The 16,247-nt window shown below is 40.5% G+C and overlaps 1 protein-coding gene across 3 annotated transcripts in view; it reads left to right on the forward strand.

Moving 5' to 3' along the window:
• Positions 1-16,247, forward strand: part of ASTN2 (astrotactin 2) — a 1,116,661-nt gene that overhangs the window by 930,179 nt on the left and 170,235 nt on the right. For all 3 annotated transcript variants that reach the window (XM_049774120.1, XM_049774121.1, XM_049774122.1), the window contains 2 exons: positions 12,051-12,184; positions 14,729-14,877. In XM_049774120.1, coding sequence (XP_049630077.1) covers positions 12,051-12,184; positions 14,729-14,877 — 283 coding nt within the window. The remainder of the gene's footprint in view (positions 1-12,050; positions 12,185-14,728; positions 14,878-16,247) is intronic.

Consider the following 16,247-nt stretch of genomic DNA (forward strand, 5'->3'; position numbering starts at 1 on the left):
AAACAAATTTCATGACTTCATTTCTTCTAACAGCTGCATAATATTCCATTGTATAGATGTACCTGCACAATATTCCATTGTATAGATGTTTCTGTTGCCACTCATCTGTTATTGGGCATCTGGGTTGTTTCTGATTTGGTTTACTGAAAGTTTTTAGATCAAGTGTTTTGGCTCTTAGATATCATGAGGAAGCCTCCAGTGTGAAGTCATTATCTAATAGGAACATTGTAGAGGTTAAACATTCATAACTGTCCTGAGGCCCCAGCAGAGGTGAGATTCCCCCAAGTTAAGATCAATAGAAAGAACAAAGATACAACAGGGCTGGGTTATTAAATGAATACATTTTGTTGTTGTTGTTTTTGGGCCACACCCGGCAGCTCTCAGGGGTTACTCCTGGCTCTGTGCTCAGAAATCGTACCTGGCAGGCATAATATGGGATGCTTGGGGATTTGAACCACCATCCTTCAGCATGCAAAGCAAACGCCCTATCTCCATGCTATGCATCCAGCCCCATTTGTTTGTTTGTTTTGGCCACACCAGTGACGCTCAATGGTTACTCCTGGCTATATACTCAGAAATCGCTCCTGGTATGGTGGACCATATGGGACACCAGGGGATCAAACCAAAGTCCATCCTAGGCTAGTGCAGGTGCCTTACCAATTGTACCATGGCTCTGGCTCCAAATGAATACTTTTGATAGAATGATAAATCAATAATGGCATTACAGTAGATATCACTAATTTTGGGTTCTTATGAATAACTTATAAGAATAACACACCAACCACAAGTTGTCTTCACTGTTATAGGTTTTTTTTTTGGAAATTTTAGAGCTCATATATGTACACGGACTTGTCAACATAATCTTCAGCAGTAGCTGTAATAACAACCTCCATGTCTGAGAGAGCAACCATAAACTCCTACCTCCTTTTTTACTTTCTTTCTTTTCCTCTCCTCTCTCTCCTATACAGTGGTCTGCAATCATATGTATAGTAGATTTCAGCTCCTTAGTTTTTTTTCTGATATGCACTTGGATATGCCTTATATGGTCATTCAGTTGGAAAATCAATCAAATTGTGTATATATATATATATATATATATATATATATATATTTCACAACAATCCCTCCGGCCCTCTATATATATATATATATAGAGGGCCGGAGGGATTGTTGTGAAATGATTGACCACATTTGTTCTTACATGGCTGTGTAAGATGAACACCTCTTCTCATTTTCTCTATAACATTCTTCTAGGTACCAAGGATTAAATAATAAAATATTAAATATTAATTATTTATATAATATAAATATATTATATTATATAAATATATTATAAATATATTATATAAATATAAATTTAATATAAATTATTAAATATTAAATATTAAATAATAAAAGACTTAACCTAAATTTGTATAGCCAATTAGGAAAAACAGAAAGAAAAGAAAAACTAATGTTGAAAACACTAAAATTAAAAAAATATGGCTCTTGAGCCACACCCAGAAGTGATCTGGGGTTCATCCTAGCTCTGCACTCAGGAGCCACTCTTGGTGGTGCTCACAGAACAATATGAGATGCAAGGGATTGAACACGGGCGGGCTGACTGCTTGCAAGGCAGGCACTTGACCCACAGTACTATCTCTCTAGTTTAAATTTTATGGTTGTGGAAGATGGGAAAGAACATGCTCCAAAGATAGGAATCCCTTTCCACCTCACTTAGAGAATACTGTCCATAAGAAATGGTCTCTAAACTGACAGATAATGGCTTAGTCAGTGGGTAGAGTTACTTAATGGGGAAGAATGTTTCAAGGAGAGAAAAGAGTATGCTAAAAATTCTAAAGAAAAAGAATGAATCATTGAAAAAACATAGGGCGGTAGCAAGAGGTGATGCAAGGAGTGGTCAAAGATTTGTGCAGGCTCTGATATCAGTGCGATGGCATATAAGTAACTCAGAGCTTAGAGTTAAGAAGTGGCACTCTCTGTGTTTCTGAGAAGGTCAAAGGGGAGTGGCCCAGGGCCTGTTGCAAAAGCCAGGGCAGGCATCTAAGCAGAATGCCTGGGAACACTGAGTAGGAATCAAGGCAGCTTCAATATTTGCTCCATGGACATCTTACATTCAGAGTGTCCTCAGGAAGATGAGCTCACGACACCTTGATTGTTCCAGATAGGTAAACCAATGGGGCCAGAGTTTCAATTAGAGACAGAGTGAACAATTATCACTTTTCTATTTTTTTCAGGGATTGTATTTTTTATTATTATATTGGATACTTTACAATATTATTTTCTTCAAACTTTATCTATTTATTTATTAATAATTTTTATTTTGACCCAAGTGGATTGCAAATCATTCACAGTGGTATTTCAGGTACATAGTGACATTGAATCAGGGGCATTCCCACCACCAATGTTGTCCTCCCTCCACCCCTGTTCCCAGCATGCATCCCATATCGCCCCTCCTTTGTCCCCCAGGCTGCTGGTATAAGTGGTTCCCTCTGTGTCTAGCTTGTTGCAGATTGGGTATCGATTCTGTTGTCGTTGGCTTTGGATTTAGTGTTCAAGTCTGATCATTTTTTATTTCTACTCAATGTTCAAATGACTGTTTGGTCTTGGCCCTCCATTATTTTCCCCTCAATTTGTGAGGCATAACAAGATGGTTCAAGTTATGTGGTTCTGTTTGAAGGTAAGAAAAAAAAAGGGGGGGACAGCTCTTGACTGGTAGGAGGTTTTGTATCTATCCTAGAATCTTGATGAACACAACTCAGAAAAGACTCAACAGAAGTAAACCTCCTCCCCTCCACCTCCAAATGATAGGTGAAAGAATAAAATAAGTTCCCTCAACAGAGATGTTTGATGAATGTTGGAGTTTATGTATTGGCTTCTTAGTGTTTCCAAGGAACTGTTAGCCTATTCATATCTTAGGGCAAGTTTTGATTATTTTTGATTTCTTATTCACCACGAGGATTGACCTTTCTCACCGCCCCCCATCTTAACTCATGTCCCTGGAAACACCGAAGAAGTGTTCTGACCATTAAGGACTTAGAACCAGTCTCAACAAGGTAACACATTACTGTGTCTCTCTTGAGGCTGTGTCATAACCCTCAACTGCTGTCTAAAGTGTTTAAAAAAGTGATCTGGAGCAGAAATAAAAGTTGGTCTTTGGTATCAGCCATGTATTTTACTCCTAACTCTGAGTCATCTCATAGGTAATATCAAATATGCCCCTGGATAGCACTCTTTCAAACCCCCCTTCCTTATTTTTTTAAGACTCAGATTTTTGAAAAGTGGCATTAGAAATTATGTAGCCTACAGTATAGGTCTTCTTAAGAGGATTTAACTTGCTCATGATTATTAAGCCTTTTAACTTTGGAATTCAAAGTAGTTGAGTGTGAATTTGGTTTTGTCAAGCATTGGCCATGTTATGTGGGAAAAGATCCCAAACTCCATGAGACCTTATATGCAATGGGAACTCTAGGAGTCCCAATTTATAATATTTTATACCAATGAATGATATTTGATGACTCAAAGCTTTAGCAACATGTCTGGCATACAAACATATTCTAAAAGTCTCACTACTATTTTAAATGCACCTACCACTTTATTTTCTATATGACATAGATAGAAGCTTGATATGGAGGAGACTGACAAGAAAAATAGTTCCTGGCCTTAGAAAAGGGCTCACAAACTGTCATCCTGTCTCAGTGCATCTTGGGAAACATGTAAATCTCCACTCCAGTTCAGAGCATCTCAGTGGGTTGTATAGTTTTTCACTAAGATAGTTTTTTTTTTTCAGTAGCAGAACTTAGTGTGGCACAGAGTGCAGGGGATCGGTGTTTATTGACTACCTCTTAATGTCTTTCTTTTCCCTATTGCTCAGATAAACAGGTTGTGCAGTGGAGTTCTCATCATACAGGGCAGGATGACTTGAAAAATCCAAGTTTATCCTGACACAGAGAATAATATGTCGTTTGTGTGATTCAGACAACCATTCATTGAGCTGCAGTTTTTCATATAAGACACCTATCTTTCTGGGTCTGTCTCTCTTCAATGAGTGATCTTGTGAAGGGGACAAGGTTTTGGATAAAATAAAGGGTGGGATCATGGCACCATGGAGAAAAGCATGCGACTTGGAACTTGAGGCTAAAGGAGACTGTTTTCTCCTTGGACCTGCATGTACTCAGTTAGTGGCTACAGGAGTGTGTCCCTGAGCTGTTTTAAGACTCACAGAAGGTATCAGGACCTGGAATCTGTTCCAGAGTCAGGAAATATTTATTGATATCACTCATCATGGTCCTGAGCAAGGTATTTTTATGTAACCCACTCTAAGATGAAGGGTTAGGTGGTAGAAGTTGGCAGTTCTAGATTCCCAGCAAAATAAATTGGGGGGGGGGGAGGAGGCCACATCTCTCAATTTTCTCATGAGTAAATCCTCATTTTCTGCTCAGAAATTACTTTTGTTGGTTGTGGGGACCATCTGGGGTCGCAGGGATCAAATCAAGGTCAGCTGCATGCAAAGTATTCTGTCTCTCCTGCTTTAGATTCCAAACAGGATTGAATATAAGATAAAAAAGACTCATAAAGCCTTTCATTATCAGCATCTCACCCAGAGAATGCATTTGTTATAATCAGCAAGCTTACACTGACAGTAGTATCACCCCCAAAGTCCCTTGTTTGCCTCAGGGGTCATTCTTGCTGTGCATTGGAATGGACTTGGACAAATGAATGAGGATATGCCTCCACTAATGTAGTATATACAGAATTGTCTCACCACCCGGGAATCCTCTAGACTTCTCTTGTTTACCCCTCCCTTCCTGCTAACTCCTGCCAACTGTTGATCCTTCCAGTATACATAGTTTTTCTCTCTGTAGCAAACTTTTTAAGGATTCCAGGCAGTATATATAAGATGGGAAGTTTTAACACATTGACACTGATTACAAACACTGGTGCTTCACACTTGGCTGTCTCTTCGTAAACACAGATTGCAGTGCTGATTTCAGTGTGTTAAAGGTGATATGTTACAATCCTGAGTAATATCCCACTCAACCCACTTAGAGCATCTATGGATAATTTTTTTTTCTGTGTCAATTGTAATGCTCCAAGAAAGTATTGGACTATGGACCTCTTTGAGGAAAAAGTCAAATCTAGGAGAAAGAGAGAAAAGGAAAGGAAAGGAAAGGAAGGAAGGAAGGAAGGAAGGAAGGAAGGAAGGAAGGAAGGAAGGAAGGAAGGAAGGAAGGAAGGAAGGAAGGAAGGAAGGAAGGAAGGAAGGAAGGAAGGAAGGAAGGAAGGAGGGAAGGAGGGAAGGAGGGAAGGAGGGAAGGAGGGAGGGAGGGAGGGAGGGAGGGAGGGAGGGAGGGAGGGAGGGAGGAAGGAACGCCATACTGCTTCATCGTCACTCCAGCCTCTGAAAGAAATTCTTTTAAAAAATCTCACTGAGAAAGAAGAAAGATAAAATTAATCTCGAATCAGAAGAACATCTTTCTCCTTTTTATACATACTCGCACATTCTTTTCTTTGCTTTTGACATTATAAATTGGATGGTTTCATTAAACAGTTTATGTGGAAGTGTGACTTTAATTCCACAAATACCAATGTTCTGTTATCCTTCAAGGTACAGTGTCAAGCATAGGCAGGGAACCAGAGGCAGAAAGGTAATTGATTATTTTCTCTCTAGGAGACTTCCTCAATTGGTATGAACTGGGAGCCACAAGACTAAGTTTATTAATGCTGTGGCCATAGCAAAATCTTTAAGCTTTTAGGGCATCATTTCAATCCAAAAGCATCTCCAAATAAAATACGACAGGCCTTGTTGTCAGGCCTTGAGCCTAATATGTAGTGTCGCAAATGCAATCATTAGAAAGTACACAGAATTTAACTCTGGGCTCAGTGACAGCCTGCAAATGACTTAATCAAATCTAGCATGTTTACTTCAATAGTGGATGTGTATCAATCAGAGCCCAATGGCCCAGAGGGCACTCCTGGCAAAACTTTAGCCAACTGAACTGAACAGTTCAATGCCAGGGCCTGAGGATGTGGTGCTATTTGGGGTTTGTGTGTTGGAGGCTACCAGGGCCACTCTGGAGGTGCACGGGGTTCATCTGGTGGTATTTGGGATGAAGACACACAATACAGGGATCCAACTGGGGTCCTGTGCATGCAAAGAGATCACCCCTGACCCCTATGCCATCACTCCAGTCCCCTGTTTATTTCAAGTTTCAGGTTGCTAAGACATTTTCAACATTTTTAGAGCTGGAGGGATCCTTTCCTTTGTATTCCCACAGCCTCCTGTGTGTATTACTTCATACTCTTTGAAACATAATAATTGTAATTGTATGTGTCTTCACCATTAAACTCGGGTCCTTTGAAGTCAGGGACTGGGTGCTGTTCATCTCCTTCCTGAGCATTTAGACAGCATGTGGTACGGAGGAGGAGGAAGTTTGGTGAGTGTTTCTGGAGACTAATGAAGTTTTTTCAACATCTACCTTCTTTGCCTTCCTTTTACAGATAGGGAAACTGAGGCTTCAAGAAGAGGCTTGGAGGATGCTCACATAGAAAAGTAAATAGGAAAGTTCAAATAAGAAAGTAACCGTAGAGTCAGGGAGTAATCCCAGTTTATTTTGGTTGCTTAACATTTCTGTGGCTGTTTTCTCCTCCTGCCCAGCGTGGTTTGCTAGTTAATTAGCCAGAAGTTGGAAGCATTCACAAGTAGTGGAAATGCAAACCTTCTTTGTTATGAAAACCAGTGGGCATGCAAATGTACTTCTTCTTGTATTAAGTACAGGATTTGTTTCTCTAAGTCCCTTCACTTACTCTAAAGCCAGGAGTCAACAATGGCTCCAGTGTAAAGTTTCTTTTTTTTTTTCCCTCTGAAAACACACACACACACACACACACACACACACACACACACTTACATACACACAAACAACATTTAAGCACACAATCCAAAGGAGCAGCTGAAAAGGTTGTTTGGAGAGGTAGTCTTGGCATTTATTTGTTCTTGCACTATGACTGAGGAAAGTGCAGGGGCGGGGGGGCCAAGCTTCAATTCACAATAACTTCAGTTCAAGTCCATGTTCCTTGGTGGGCTCTTTCTATGAATGGGGGCCAGGACACCTATCTCAAAGCATCATTTTGAGGCATATGTGAAGGAAGAAAGAGAGCAATTCCATTCCCAGATTGCTCTAGTACCTTGGACCAACTCAGCTCAACTGATCTGTTACTGGGCCTCTATATTTGCATTTGTAAAATGATTAGGTTACATGGTTTACAGAGTCTCTTGAAGCTGGAACCTTCTCCACTTCTCTTCCCCAGAGATATCCCTGGAATCAGGACAGGGTGCAGCTCCAGGATTCTCGCATCAGGAAGCAAGACCCTGCACTGCTGACACAGTGCTGGCTCTAGCAGTCTCAACACAAGCCTTTTATCCTTGTTTGACGGAGGCCTTTTATCAGGGCCTGTTTGTGCTCCTTCCAGGACTTGCCTGGCCACCTCACCAGTCCCCATTCTGCTCCTCAGGGCCTGGGAGAGAGCCAGTGGCTGTGGAGACTCCCAAGAACTGCTCCAATAGCGAAGCCCAATAAGGCTAGAGAGATTTCCTGTTTTGTTTTCCACAAGCTCAAGTGATTGAATATTATGAACTCCGCACACATTCACGTGCTCTCTCTCTCTCTCTCTCTCTCTCTCTCTCTCTCTCTCTCTCTCTCACTCTCACACACACATGCCTGCACACACACACACACACACACACACACACACACACACACACACACACACACACCAAAAATGCATACACAAGCAAAGCAGAATGTTCTCTCTTCTCCCTTTGTTGGAGTCCAAGGCCACCTCTTACCATCTGTGTCACTTTCACCCATGGCCCCAGATTTCGCCATTATGGTTATTAAGTCCTTGGTGCTGGCGGGAGACGTTAGGGACAGCTGAAGCTAGCAGCAGTTGTACATGTTAATTTTCAGTAAGAGAAACTTAGCAAACAGGGATAGGAGAGGGCTGTCATTCAGCATGACCTCATGCTTTCCCATCTGGTTTCTGTCCTCGTGAGAGGCCCCCCATCGCAGTTCTACTAAGAACAGACGTTAGTTTCCAAGGGTAGTTTCTGACAGGTAGGAAGAACAGGGCTGTTTCTGTGACCCAGAACTTCATCCAACGTGCTTATTCTGGGATATACTTACGCTAAAAAAAGGAAATAATATTGTTGTTTATCTGAAATTTTAATTTTAGCAGGCCTCTTGAGAACCTCAAACCAAATGTTATAAAAAAATAGTAGTTTTATTTTCTGAATCTGACCCTTATACTTGGTTTTCACTCCCTTGTTATGGTAAGAAGTTAAGTAGAAAAAAAAAATCTTCATTTGAGAATCTCAGAGATCTGGCTTGAGATTCTGTTTGTGCCTATTGGCTGTGTGATCTTGGGCGGGGGGGGGGGGGGGAGCTTTGTAATTTGATTATTGGTTCTCTTATCAGGTAAATGAGGACCAGAGTATGCAGTATCTCAGGCGTGGGGTAAGAATTATGATTTGCAATGCCTTAAAAGACTGCGATTTGAAGTTTAGGTTTCATTATATGTTTTTTTTTTTTTTCCTCCAAATATCTGTGGGTCACTATGCCTCATCCAAGAGAAATTAGATCATTTGTTCCTCCCCTTGGAGAGGTTGTGGGTAAGAACATACGGCAGGAATATTTGGAGCCTGTTCAGTGGAGGCACTGGAACAGTGTGACTGCAGCTTACGTAATGGAATTTTTGGACATACACCTTCCCCTTCTAGATCTGTGTTCTGGAAAGCTAAGGAGAATCACCTCAGTTTCACTTTCTCCAAGCATGCTGGGCTAGACAAGTCTTTTGAACCATGCAGGATAGAAAAACAGTGTGAGATAACCCAGTGACCACCATGACTTCAGTTATAAATGGACCGGGTATATGACTCAATGGGATGGACTAGATGCTTTGCCTACAGAAGTCCTGGGTTCAATCTTCAGCATCTTGTGATTCCTTGAGTTCTCCTGGAAATGACAACCTCCCTCCACACTGACCAGAGTGTCCTCTGAACACCACCAAGCATGCCAATGAATGAAACCAAAAAAAAAAAAAAAAAAAAAAAGTGCAAAGAAAATTAAAACAGTCTAAAAAGAAAATAAGAAAGCCCCGAGATTGTGTGTCCTGGCTAAGGCATAAAAGAACCTCTAACTCTGAAAATAAGCTGACAAATTTCTAGAATTCCCAGTTAATCTGCCTTGAATAATACAGCAAATGGAGTGAATGGCTACAGCTTGAGTGACCGCTGAGCATAAGCCTAATGGTCGATTCTTTAGTAAATATTGACTGAGTTACCATGGTCAGTCTATGAAAATGTGCCTATGAGGGAATGTCCATTGTGGGAGTAAAGACTGTTGGGTGAAGTAGCCAGAGCAGTGAATGTCACAGTAGGTATAGTGCAGTGTGTTACAATGTCCAGAGGAGGTGCAGGCAGCCAGCCATAAGACAGTCGGTGTAGGGATCAGTATGCGTTTTGAGATAGTTCAGTGCACTACTAATAGGCACTTTAATTTCTGGCACTACATGATCTTCGGGTATCACTGGATGAGCCAAGACCACCCTTAGTACCTCAAGGTGTGGTTCTGGAGGCCTCCAGCACTGCTTCAGTGGTCTGGACATCTCCAGCACCACAGGATTTAAGCAGTATTTCAGCCTTCGTTGTACTGCCAAACTGATTGGCCAAGAAACCCAGAGGAGGCTCAGGGCTTCTTGATCATTGATTGGGATCCCCATCACTGCACCCAAAAGAAAATCAGATAGATCATGAGGGGACCCAGTTGTAAAGTTCATGCCTTTCATTCATAAGAACTGGATTGGATCACTAACACTGCAAAAATAAGATAAAAATCTAAGGCTGGAGACAAAGCTCCATGGGCTGAGTGCATGCTTTGTATGTAGAGTGCCTGGCACTACATGGCCTCCCAAGTAGAGTGCAGAGGAAGAAGCACTACTGGATATAGCCCCAAAACAAACAAACAAACAAGAAAGAGTAGCATTTCCAGAGAAACTAAGGTTTCATTTAAAAATCAATTGAGTGAATTGGAGTACAAGTTAAAGTGTGTGTGTGTGTGTGTGTGTGTGTGTTTGTGTGTGTGTGTTTGTGTGTGTGTGCTTGCAATGAGGTTGCAGGGGATTATTCCAGCTGAGATGACAGAATGTACTTTAATACATAGTAACAGTGAAGCACATCTAATTAAATAGAACATTGATCATCATTTAGCGCAAGGGTCAGCCAACTTCATCCCTCAGATCAAATTCAGCCTGCTGCCTGTCACTGCGAGTAAAGTTTTATCGGAACACAGTCTTGCCCAGTCAGAATATTGCTGAGGTTGCTTTCATGTCTTGAAGACAGACCCAAGTCATTGTGGCAGAAATGGCTTGCCTGCAAAGCCAAGACTGTTCCTATTCTAGCCTTTTTACAACATGTTTTGCTCTCTTCTTTGGTGCACACACTCCACAGTCAAGAATTTATTGATTGCAAATGCTAGTGGTTTCTTTTTTTAAAAGTGAAGCAAAACTTTATTCTGGCAGCAATAAACCCCATACTGACTGGTCAGGGCCATCTTCCAGAGGAGATGACAATACCCAAAGGTACAAATCAGTTAATATAGAGAGGGGATATAGGGAGTTTTCTAGTTTCTGATGATACTTAAAATGATTGGCTATTGCCTATGGTACCTAGTATGACCAGGTAGCTTGGGAAGGTGTTACTGGAAATAGACTTGAGAAAGACAAGCCAAACATCTGGTATCTTACAAAGTGGCATCTCTCCTTGTTTGGAACCCAGGACTCCACATTCCCTCCTCTTCTTATGGACCTAAGTCAAATCCTTGACTTATTTTCATCCCTGCTTATGGGCACATACTGGGACCTTGCACAAGCATCTTAACTGCACCGATGCATGCCTGAATAACGTGGGTGGGGAAATTAATTATGCAAGGACCTACTAAGAGCATCACAAAAAGAATAAACAGTGGCCTACCCAGGGCAGTTAGCCATGGGGAATGAGTAAGACACTGCTCATACCAGGAGGTGGAATCCTTTTGCTTCTGCAAACTGGCCTTCTACTGCAGCATACCCCGGATCACCCCCTGTTTCCCTTGGGTCATACATGGTCCACCTTGTTTTAAGGTAAATCCAAACTCCTCCTGTTCTTCAGGGCCACTTCTGTTAAGGAGTTCAGAGAGTGCTCTAGATGTATGCACAATCCACAATCTTTGGCAATTTCCGGGGAAGTCTGATCCTAGGCTTTCTTCTACTCCATATTTGATGGTGGGGCTTACACTGGCACCGTATGCAATGTTAAAATGCTGGATCCCTCTTTCGTCTTATTTTCCTTAACTGATGCTTCCCTACTAGGTGGTAAGTCTGGAAACATTCTCTTAAAGCTAGTGGTTTCTTGAAGATGGCAGCCTGAGAAGGAAAGTCAGAGGAGTGGTGAGTTGAGATAGGGAGGTAGATATGAGTTGATACGGAGGTAAGGCTAAGTTTTTATATATATGTACATATATATATATATATATGTATGTATTTATGTATATATATATATCAGGGATGGATTATTCAATTTCTGGAGTTCTCTAAGTGGGATGATAATTATATTTGTATAGCACCTGGTTAATGAAGATTTTAAGGGTTGGAACCCAAAGCTAGCTGACTTTAGATACCAGTTCTACTATTTGCTAGCTGTGAATGTTAGGCAAGAAATTTACCTCCCATTATTTCTAGTTAGCAGAATGAAAAATGATATTAGTAATTACAGTAGGGTATGGGATGAATATAAATTAAGTTAATACAGGTAAAGAGCTGGACCCCAAGCAATCTCACAGTGGTTGCTGTTCTGTCTTTTGTCAGATATCTCTGGCTTCTGGGTTGAGAATGGCTCAGTTTAACTCTGGCCAGTAAATTGTAGGGATATAAGCCAGAGAAGACATCCCATGTGCTTTCCTATTCAATTCTACCACCATTGTCATCTTCATCTCTTCTGTTCTTTTTTGTCCTAGGCCTTCAAGAGTGCACTGATGAGCTCCTACTGGTGCTCAGGGAAAGGAGATGTGATCGATGACTGGTGCAGGTGTGACCTCAGCGCCTTTGATGCCAGCGGGCTTCCTAACTGCAGCCCCCTCCCACAGCCGGTGTACGTATGTATGGCTCCTCTTGCTTCCAACACCCCTTCCAACCTTCCAAGGACTCATGCTCTTTACCTTCCAGCCAAGACTGTGTTTGGCTTCTGTGGCCAAGATACTGAACAAAGTTCCTGAAGTTTTAGGGCAGCTTCCTTTCTTCTTTGATGAGGCTGAGGGCTTTGGTTAAACTAATATGCAGCTCAGAGATCAACATTTTGACATTGTAACCTGTGGTTTTTTATGTGATGCTTTAGGTTCCTTACTGATTCCTTCTCTCATCTATTCAGGAGAGCTTTTCTAGATATGACAGACAATTGGTCAGTTCCTATTATGTCCATGGGGGCTTTAGTCATTGAAAATTTGTTTAAAATTTACTTAAATAGTTATTATTTACAAAGGTATTGATTCTTGTAGTTTAGACCTCTAATATTTCAACTCTAATCCCACCATTAGTATCAATTTCACTCATTGGCATTCCCAAGCACCTTCATCTCCTCACCCTCACCCATACAGCCTGCCAAATTGACAGGCACATTTCAAAGTTATGTGGCTCTAAATTAGTTTTTAGGTTTTCAGTATTGTTAAGCCAAAGAATGTTTGACTTTATTTTTCATTCATTCAACAAATAATTTGGTTTTGGCCCACACTCAACGGCTCTCAGGGCCAACTTTTCACCCATTGCTACTGGCAGTGCTTGTGGGAACCATATGATGCAGGGAATTGAACTTGGCCTCTTGCATGCACTCAACCCATTGAGTCATCTCTTTACCCCCTCCCAATATATTTTTCCAGATTTTAATTTAATTTTACTTTCATTTAATTGTTTTTAATATTATTATAGTTTAGTTAATAAGATCACAATAGTGTTGAAGTTCATGGTATTGATTTTCAAAGTCATCAAACAACTCCATCCTTCAAAGTGCCTATGCTCCTCTTCTTCCACATCCCCATGTCTCCTCTTGTTCAAGGTTCCAACAAATAATATATTAACACCTGTTATCTGTTGGACATGGGAATTTGCCAGTTTTTTGTTTTTTTAATAAGATAGGCCCAATCTGACGACATAGGTAGCTGACAGTTTGGTTGGAGAGAAGGGAAGTGGGAGAGTTACAAGAAAAAAATAAAAACAAAGAAAATATGGTTTAACTCAAAAATTTAAATAAAAATGTGAAAGAAATATATTATGCTTATGGAAGGCATCAAGGGAGATGTGTTTAATGGGAGGCGAGGAGGGAGAGTCACTATATGAAGCGGCTCTGACATGAAAGGAGTCATGAAAGGAGTCACCTGGTGAGGAATCACCCCCAGGAGGTATTAGAAAAGAGAACAGTATATGGGAAATCTTTGAAACTTCAAATTTTTCCTCTGAGGAGGTGGAGGAAAGAAGGTTATCTTTATTTCTGGAGGGATTTTTTTTTTCTGTGAGTGCCTCTGTGCTAGTGCTCAGGAGACCCAGAGGCTACTCCTTACTGTTCTTTACCAATCTGATGGCCATCCTGTGTGACAATCCGAGGATGCATTGTTACTTGGGCACTGCAGGAATTGGTACTCTCCCACCAGGGCCACCCTAGCCATGCTCAGAGACTGCCAGTATTACACCCAAGGATGCTCAGTCATTATGTTGCTGAGTATGAACCTAAACCCTATACTTTTTTTTAGTCCCAGGAAAGTCATTTTTGTTTGTTTAGGGGCCATATCCAGTAGTGCTCAGGGGTTACTCCTGATTCTGCACTCAGGTATTACTCCTGGCAAACTTGGGGGAGGGACCATATGGGATGTCAATGATCAACCTGATTTGGCCAGGTTGTGCTATCATTCCAGCCCTAAGAAAGTGATCTTGATCAGAGGAGTATGATTAAGAAGCTGAGTGGTATAAGGAGCAAAGTGAAGCTAGATAAGATCCAGAATTGGGAAAATGGTGTAATAAGAACCCCTTTTTGGGGTAGCAAATCTTCATTATAAGCAAAAGTAATGATGTGTAACACAAGGGTAGAGGACCAGTCATCACACCATCCTGATTATGTACCCAGCCTGTTGTATAGCTCTGTGCAAGCTATTTCCTTCCATTGGACTCCACTTTTTCCATACATATGGGGGAGGGGGACTGCAGCTCACTATTCTCCAGGACTCTTACAGTTCTAACCTTAAAAAATAGGGTTAATTCTGGTTTTGGAAAAAAAAAAAACTTCCCCACGATCCTGCTTTCTCTGATTGGGTAATAATTTAAGGAAAAAGAGTTCAAGTCTTGGCTGATAGGTTGGATGATAGCAGGAACATGAAGCTATAGTGTTAAAGGAATGGTCAATTCAATGAACAAGGAGACATTAATGAGGATAGAGTTGGAATATGCAGAAAGCTAACCTGCCAGAAGAAAACCAATATTGTGTAAAGTGAAATTAATGGCTTCCATCCATTGGAATGGTGAGCAGTAAGTTAGAATAGATGGGAGCCAATGCATGGAATTCTGTGTTTTTAATCTTGACTCATGCGAATGTTAATTCTTTTGGACCCAGCCAATGCTGACTGGCAAACAAACCAAATGTTACTCTCTTTAGGCTGCGACTGTCCCCAACAGTGGAACCCTCCAGTACTGTGGTGTCCTTGGAATGGTTAGACGTTCAACCAGCTATTGGGACTAAAGTCTCTGACTATATTCTACAGCACAAGAAGGTGGATGAATACACTGACACAGACCTCTACACAGGTGAGTAGAAATACCAAGATTGTTGTATGTATATGTTTGTGTGTATTGAGAGAGGAGAGAAAGAGAGACTTAAACACTGACAATTCTGAGATAACATAAATGAAATGTTTGGTTTTCTATTTCTTTTGGAATAATCTCTGATTGTTCATGTATTTTAAGGAATTTTTCTGTTTCATGTAAGTTATATAATTTGCCACCAAATAGCTATCTATACTATTCTATTATTTTGGAATTTATAGTGACACCATCTTCATTTGGTTGGGGGTCACAGCCAGTAGTATTCAGAGCTTACTCATGGTCCTGTGCTTGAGGAACCATATGTGATATCACAGAGATCAAACTGGTACTGGCAGCATGCAAAATAATTGCCTTAACCCTGTAATATCTCTTTGGACTTCAAGGCATTCCACCACTGTTGTCTATCCTTTTTATTTTTATGTTTTTGGCTTTGATATCAAGGAACCACCATGTAATATACTCTGCTATAGCTTCAAGTAGTCCAAATGAAATACAGGAATTTTTTAAATATATGTTGCTATCTATTTCTCTCTTTCAAAGCTTGATGTTGTGTGGTCATCCATTATTGTAATGTGTAAGTTCAATAACTTATTTTTTACCTAGATGGTAAATTATTATTAAGAATGTCTAATGATGAGAAATATTTTTATATTGTTACCCATGGAGGTACCATTTTTATATTCTTTGTTACTTTACATATACCATATTTTCATCTGATTTTATTAGCCTCCTATACAAAAATATGTTTTTCACGTACTTAGGCCTTCTGGTGATGCAATTTTCCCATTTTGCTTTTTGTTTTCCTACTTTGGGCTATTATTGTTGGGTAGATAACTCTAAATTGATAGTATTTTCTTTTAATAATTAAAAATATTCTTTGCTCTTTCTTGCATTGTTTCTTGTGAGAAATTTGTCTTATATCTTTGTTCCCTGTATATGCATAGTAACTTATTTTCCCTTTGCTTCTATAATTATTTTAAATTAATGATTTAAATGTTTTCATTACTTTTTTTTTCGGGGGGGGGTGTCACACCCGGCAGTGCTCAGGGGTTACTCCTGGCTCTACGCTCAGAAATCGCTCCTGGTAGGCTCGGGGGACTATATGGGACGCCGGGATTCGAACCAATGACCTTCTGCATGAAAGGCAAACACCTTACCTCCATGCTATCTCTCCAGCCCCTTCATTACTTTTTGAATCTTTGAGATTCATTGACCTTTTTAGATCTCTCAAGCTATGATTTCATTGCATTTTGAAAATGTGAGGCCATAATGTTTTAAAAATATTTTCTCTTCATTCATATTTCTTCTTTTTAAAAATAATTTATTTAAACCTGTGGCTACAAAAATGTTTG

This window comes from Suncus etruscus, chromosome 5, assembly GCF_024139225.1.
Source record: "Suncus etruscus isolate mSunEtr1 chromosome 5, mSunEtr1.pri.cur, whole genome shotgun sequence".
NCBI classification, from domain to species: Eukaryota; Metazoa; Chordata; class Mammalia; order Eulipotyphla; family Soricidae; genus Suncus; species Suncus etruscus.